Source organism: Rhagoletis zephyria, unplaced genomic scaffold, assembly GCF_001687245.7.
Source record: "Rhagoletis zephyria isolate East Lansing unplaced genomic scaffold, Rhagoletis_zephyria_1.1 Rzeph_scaffold_00317, whole genome shotgun sequence".
Classification (NCBI taxonomy): Eukaryota; Metazoa; Arthropoda; class Insecta; order Diptera; family Tephritidae; genus Rhagoletis; species Rhagoletis zephyria.
The window spans coordinates 1,607-8,361 of NW_016157401.1; the positions used below are offsets into that span (position 1 = coordinate 1,607).

Consider the following 6,755-nt stretch of genomic DNA (forward strand, 5'->3'; position numbering starts at 1 on the left):
ACAGTTGGTAGGCCATCGGTGTTTGCCTGTGGAGTTCTGCGGTAACGAACAACTTGCTTTAGCAACTTACATAGTATACATTTGTACATATGTTTACAGTCAAAGTCAAAAGTTAGCATGCACCTTGTTCTAATATAATATTCATGGTTGTTATGAAAAATTTTTTTCATACATTTTTTATGAAAATGTAGTTCATTCTATAACATAAACCATATAAATCAAATTCACAAAAATTCAAAAAATTTCCCGAAAAACTCCGACTGTACATATCGTCACCTAAAATGCAAAAATACGTAACGACATCGTTACCGAAATGGAAAAAGTCGTGACTAATATTTTTTATTTATTTATTTCTTTCATAAAATGATGTGGGAGTTGAAACTCGATGAAATCGATCATATCAATGAAAAACTAACTTTTCAAATTTTTTTTATTAGTTACGACTTTTTGTATTTCAGCGACGATGTTTGTTATCTGTTTTTGCATTTCAGGTGACGATGTGTAACTCTATATGTACATTAGACCTTACCTCTTTACAAGCAAACATAAATAAGTTCGCCGTACACTCCTCGCGTCTAAAGTATATTTTCAAATGTAAAAAGGCGACCCCTACGTTTTGCCATTAAAAACAAACATCGATATATTATATTTTGAGATCCGACTGTAAATGCCGCAAATATGGCGTAAAATGTAAAAAGGTGAAATTGCGTTCGGCAAACAAAAATCTTAATTGCCATTGAATCAAAATTCTTCTTTAGCAAAAATATTATGATTTTTGCCGAGCTTTAATTTACTGACATTAGGGTAATAAGATCTGAGATCTCGTGGTAAGTAATGGAATGGTGTCAATGAAATGTGGTACAAAAAAAAAATTATCTGCTCGTAACAAGAACATCGATATGTAATACTTATGGACCTGACCATAAATGCCGCAGATATGACGAGAAATGTACGATGGGCCTTACAAAAATAGTATTTAGACTTAGGGTTGTACGGCGAACTTTTTTTTCTAGTGCGGTCTAATGTACCTACATACATATCTCTACATCTTATAAAATAAAGCCTCAAAATGTGTATGTTCCCTCACAGCTCAGCTAAAACTGAACCGATTTTGTTCCGATTTTTTGCAAAATATTTCTTGAACCTTCCTCTCCAATGTTCGCTACTTTTAAATATATTTTTTTTTTATAGGGGCGTGACAATAAGCAAAAACCCCTCAGAAATAGACTAATTTTATCTTCTAACGCCAATATATTTAAAACTACTCCATCAATTTAAAAAGCAAAAAAAACGAAGTAATAACTTGAACATTTCTTTAATAAACTGCATAAGTTTTTGCTCTGTTCTTTTTAATATTGATACGAAAAAAATTAATAAATAAAACCTTCTTAACATTTTTTATTCCATTTTATGCGAGGATGTTATTAGCTTCGCTTGCTAGCGGGAAGCAGAAGCACAAAGCAGAAAAGAAAAAATGAGTTTGATCGAGCAGTATGTATGTATGTACGTATGTATACATACGTATGGATACATACATATATATATGTACATATGCATGCGCAACAGCCGAACAATGATGTGCGCAACGTGCTTGCTGGAAATGAAATTTGTTTGATTACAACATGTTCGCACAGAATCCCTTATCATTACGGTGACCATAAATATGGATTCAAAATGAAGGACAATTTTTCAAAAATATGCCTATATATATTTACGTAATATAAAAATGTCAAAAGAGTATACAGTATATTTTGCTTAGCTGCACATCCTTCTTTGCACGAAAAACTTGTGCACGTAACCGAAAAGGCACTTAAGCGAATTTTCTTTACTACTTCAATGAGGAAGGTATCCGAATCCCTATGAAACCAAATATTGGCGGAGCATGTAGAAATTACTGCAAGCGAAATTTTTACCGAATGTTATCTAATTATCTATATAACTACATAAGTTGATAGCCATTTTCGTTGTTCTGCGAGATGAGCAAAATAAATAAAAGGTTGTAAAATTAGGTAATGCAGGGCCAGTGCAGGTAAACGTAATACTTTCATTGATAATTGATACTAGTGTACATATAAACTACCAACCCAAGTTAACTTGAGAAACCCAACCTTAAATGCATATTTTATTTTCTAGTTTATACTGCATTAATTTACCGATTTAATATGTATTTTATTCGTTTATAGATGCCGCAATATTGCAAAACTACTCTACATCCACATGTTGGGTTATCCAGCGCATTTTGGACAGCTGGAATGTCTGAAGCTCACCGCCAGTACACGTTTCACCGACAAACGCATTGGCTATTTGGGTGCCATGCTGTTGCTAGACGAACGTCAGGATGTGCATCGCTGATAACGAATTGCCTCAAAAAGTAAGCACTTTTCCACCATTATACCATCTCACCGCCGCTATGGCCATTTATGCTGGCGGAAATGAACTTTCGCTTGCATGCGAACTACCAAAACTGCCGGATAGTTGAGCAAAGTCATTGCCACCAAGAAAAAAAAATAACCTGGATTGTTGGCATCAATTGTTTGACTTGACTAGAAAATTACGACGTTGTTGTTGTATGGTTTTCTTTTCTTTTGATCCTAAAGCGCTTGGTGGCCTTAGTTGGCATAAGCTTTGCCGTTAGATGTACTTTTATTGCATTTTAAATACTTATGTATTTGCTTTTGTTTCATGTATTTCATTTCATTTATTCTCGTTCGTTGCCTTTTGCAGTGACTTAAATAGTTCCACACAATTTGTGGTGGGTTTGGCGCTGTGCACGCTGGGCGCCATAGCATCGCCCGAAATGGCACGTGATTTAGCTAGCGAGGTTGAGCGCCTAATGAAGTCGCCCAACACCTATATTCGCAAAAAGGCAACACTGTGCGCCTTTCGTGTTATACGGCGAGTACCAGAACTGATGGAAATCTTTTTACCGGCCACACGTTCACTGCTTAGCGAGAAGAATCACGGTATACCTAAATAACTTAAAGCAACTTACTTAGTATGCATAGATATTGCGCATTTCTAAATTTTTAATTTCGCCTTGAGTCATGCAATCAATGGCATGCCTAGGTCAGAAGTAATGTGTTTTTAAGCCGTGCCAAATTACGGTGTGCAATGTGCATGCATTTTTATTAGTTAATCTACAAAAAAATGGTTTAAAAATTAATAAAAAAATACATTTAATTTATAGGCATATTAATTACTGGCGTTACACTCATCACCGAAATGTGCGAGAACAGCGCCGACACTTTAATGCATTTCAAGAAGGTGAGTAAATTTTAGTAATTTTTTGCGTTACACTATATGTATCAAAAAAAAAAAATTAAAGCTGTCTCATGAATAAATTTCCGGATACCTGCATAACTGCGATAAACTTTCCTTCAAGTTGGACATTTTTAAAGATAGGAATAACAATAGCTTTACAGAGCAGCGAAAATAGAAATAATATCACTTTTACCATCCCTAATTTAGCATGAACACCGATCTGTACAGTTTTCCCTTTCACTCCTTTCGGTCACTCTAGTAAGCAGCACTCCATAAAATTTTTGGGGAATATTTTATGCTGTTTCCAAGGCTTTGGCAGTGTGTCCAGACTGGTATCCATAAATTTCAAAAAACCGGAGCGGATAACCGCTGTGTGCATACATTGTACTAGTTATACGCAAATCTCCTGAGATATCTGGGTTATCGAAGCGTATTCACACCTGCTTAATTATCAGGTTACCTGGTTATGAGGTTATGTTTTTTTCTAAGTCGAAAACAACAAAATACAATGAGAATAGTAATTTTTATGTGTAAATGCCCCGATAGACTTGAGTGTTATTTTTTTATGCTTATTCTTTTTGGAACGTTCAAAAAGCGTATTATAATATAGGAACACATTTCCAAAAATTAAAATAGGGTCTCCTTAATAACTGCTTATTAAGGAAGCAATATATTTGTTTCAGGTTAAATGAAAAAAAAGAACTTTTCATGCTGAAGAAAAATTATTCATGAGACAGCTTAAATACTGTAGGTATTCGCGCCTTCCTGCTTACTGATTTATGGGGTTATATTTTTTGGTACAGATTCTAATAATAAAATACACTGAGAAATAAAATCATATACAGAAATTAACTACTAACAAGGAGGGTGTGAATATCTTTATATATACATACGAGTATATCATATATTATTTAAGATACAATAGAATAAAACAAAGCAGCTGAAATAAATGTTTCTCCAGCAGTTATCTCTATAAATACATATATGCATTAGACTAAGCTACGTTCTACAGAGAGAAACATCGATTTCCTTCCCCAATGGTTTAAAAAATTTTATCAATTTCATAGCATCCACCAAAATATTTGGCTAGTTTCGGTGTCATTTGCACATTTTTTACCTCTCGGGGATAGTATATAAAAAACTTCCTCTTAAGCATCCTTTTTACGATGTATTTTGGAGCGATTTTTCGTCACCCCTTGTCAAATTTGGTTTGGAGACAAGTGAAACCGAGTTGAGGGAAAATATTTTGGTGGTAGCCGTAAAAAAGATCAACTTTTATGATTCGCATGGCAAACCGCAATTTTTTTCGCGTGCCATCTTCTAATGTGAATGTAAATGCGTGAGACGCATAATTTACTTCTCTACTAAAAACATCATTTGCTACATTAACCATTTTCTAAAAAAAAAAAAACTTGCCATTGTGAAGAATTTTTTTGGCTAGTGAATCTACTAAAATATTTGCTACCCGTATCTGCTACTAAATTCGCTTTCATTTGAACATTCATTTGATTTCCCACATACGCTCTTGTAAATACAATAAATTTAAATGCTGTGCTGAGCTACATATTTGTGCGCAATAGTAATAAGTAAATACATATACACAAATTTTTGTATTAAACGGCTTTGCGCTGATCTATGCAAAACGAAAAAAAAAAAAAACATTTTTATTATTTTTGTAGCAAGCATCGAATCGGATTCGTGCGTTTAAAATTTTGTATGTTTTACAAGCCATTTTGTAGAAGCTTATATGTATTTGTTTTTTTTTCTAAAAACCTTTGAAAAATATCATCATAACTTTATATTATTTTAACACCTACATATTTAATTTGCGTTTCTCCAATAAATAAATCAAATATCATAACAAAACTACAACATTTAACTGTTTTGTAATATTTTATCGCTAACTCTTTTGAAACCTCGCATACAATACAAAACCAAACCCGAACTTTTTGTAATTTGCTTGCCAGGATAGCGGAAATCGAGAGGTATGACCTTGACGAAAGTTGTGAACACTTACGCACACATACACGTAAATATATACATACACACTTGCATGTAAACATACGTGCACACAAACACATACAAATTTAGGCAAAACGCAAAACACCAATGTATATTTTAGCTAAGCTTGAAAAGATGCTTTTTAAAAGTAAACTGAATTATTTAAGCTGATTTTTACTCTAGTTAAATTTTGTATAGTTAAATAAAAGTTTGTTTCCATCTATCTGCATAAGTAGTTAGTAAATTTACTGCATATGTATACATATTCACATGGATATCCGCATACACATATTATTCAAGTTCCACTCCTAAATAGATGAAATTGAAAAAATATGTATTTTTTACAAGTTTCACCGAGCACTCAAATACATAATTTCATATTGTAAACCAAATATTGCAAACCAAAAATCAAGTTTATTAAGTTCCCGATACAGTTTAATACGTCCGAGATAATCAATCTAACAATCATCTAGTAAAAGTCGAAGAGAAATGGTTTTATATATATGTAGGTTCTTACTCCTAAATTTGCCTACAAATCAATCAAGCGCGTACATTAAGTTAGGCAAATTTACTATCCATTCGTCGAATAATATAGACCCGTTACGGTACCTACTTATCTGTGGTATTAAGCAATATCCGCCCAAGTCGACTTAAAAAAGAATTATGTTTCTACAACTAAAGCTCGGTCAACCTGGTACTGTCAATAAAACATAAAAAAGTGCTTATTTGCGGAGGTTGCGACTTTATCGGGAGTGTCGGGAAAGGATCAGTACCGTGGGTCCCGCGGGCCCCGATATCGATTATGAATACAACATCGTCTCGAACGTCAAGTACAACTAAAAATTCCCTCACTTCAAGTTAGGCAAACAGAAGAACATTAAAAAAAGCACTCAACTTAAAGCTAATATTGTAATAGCTCGTTATTTATAGCTCATCAGATTTCAAGAAAATAATTTTATGTTAATGTTATACGAAAAATTAACATTATTACTAACGACTTGCACCTATTCTAGTAATTCTTCACAAGTATTACTTTTAAAGAGTTTTTATAGTGTCCTAACCTCATTTTTACACTTTGCTTAGGCTAGTTCAGCTGTTTTTGATAACGTTTTTTGAAACCTTTTCAATATTATCGAAATAAAAAATAAAAAATTTAGCTATCCGCTCCTTTTTTTTCAATTAAAAAACTACTTTTTTCAAGTTTATTTTCTACCTACACAATTATATTCACTTTTACATATAAACTTCTTCATGAGCTTCCACCTCACTTTCACCTCGAAACACTAAAACGAGCTTGTATGCAGTTTTCCTACATTCCATCTCACAAACTTCACCGCTTTATACCGAACTTTTTATCGCTTTTCACCCCTTGCAAATCTTTCCTACTGCGCGCTTCTTTCAATTACCACCCCACTTCTTATACTCGTTCTTCTATCTTCACTTAAAAAATAACGTTTTTTGTATTAAGTCCACATATTTCCAATGCATCATAT

At 33.3% G+C, this 6,755-nt stretch overlaps 1 protein-coding gene across 1 annotated transcript in view; it reads left to right on the top strand.

Annotated features, from left to right (window-relative positions):
* Positions 1 to 6,755, top strand: part of LOC108358941 (AP-1 complex subunit gamma-1-like) — an 11,464-nt gene that overhangs the window by 988 nt on the left and 3,721 nt on the right. Inside the window, 5 exon segments of the mRNA XM_017610469.1 lie at positions 2,184 to 2,344; positions 2,347 to 2,371; positions 2,725 to 2,963; positions 3,188 to 3,264; positions 5,229 to 5,246. Coding sequence (XP_017465958.1) covers positions 2,184 to 2,344; positions 2,347 to 2,371; positions 2,725 to 2,963; positions 3,188 to 3,264; positions 5,229 to 5,246 — 520 coding nt within the window.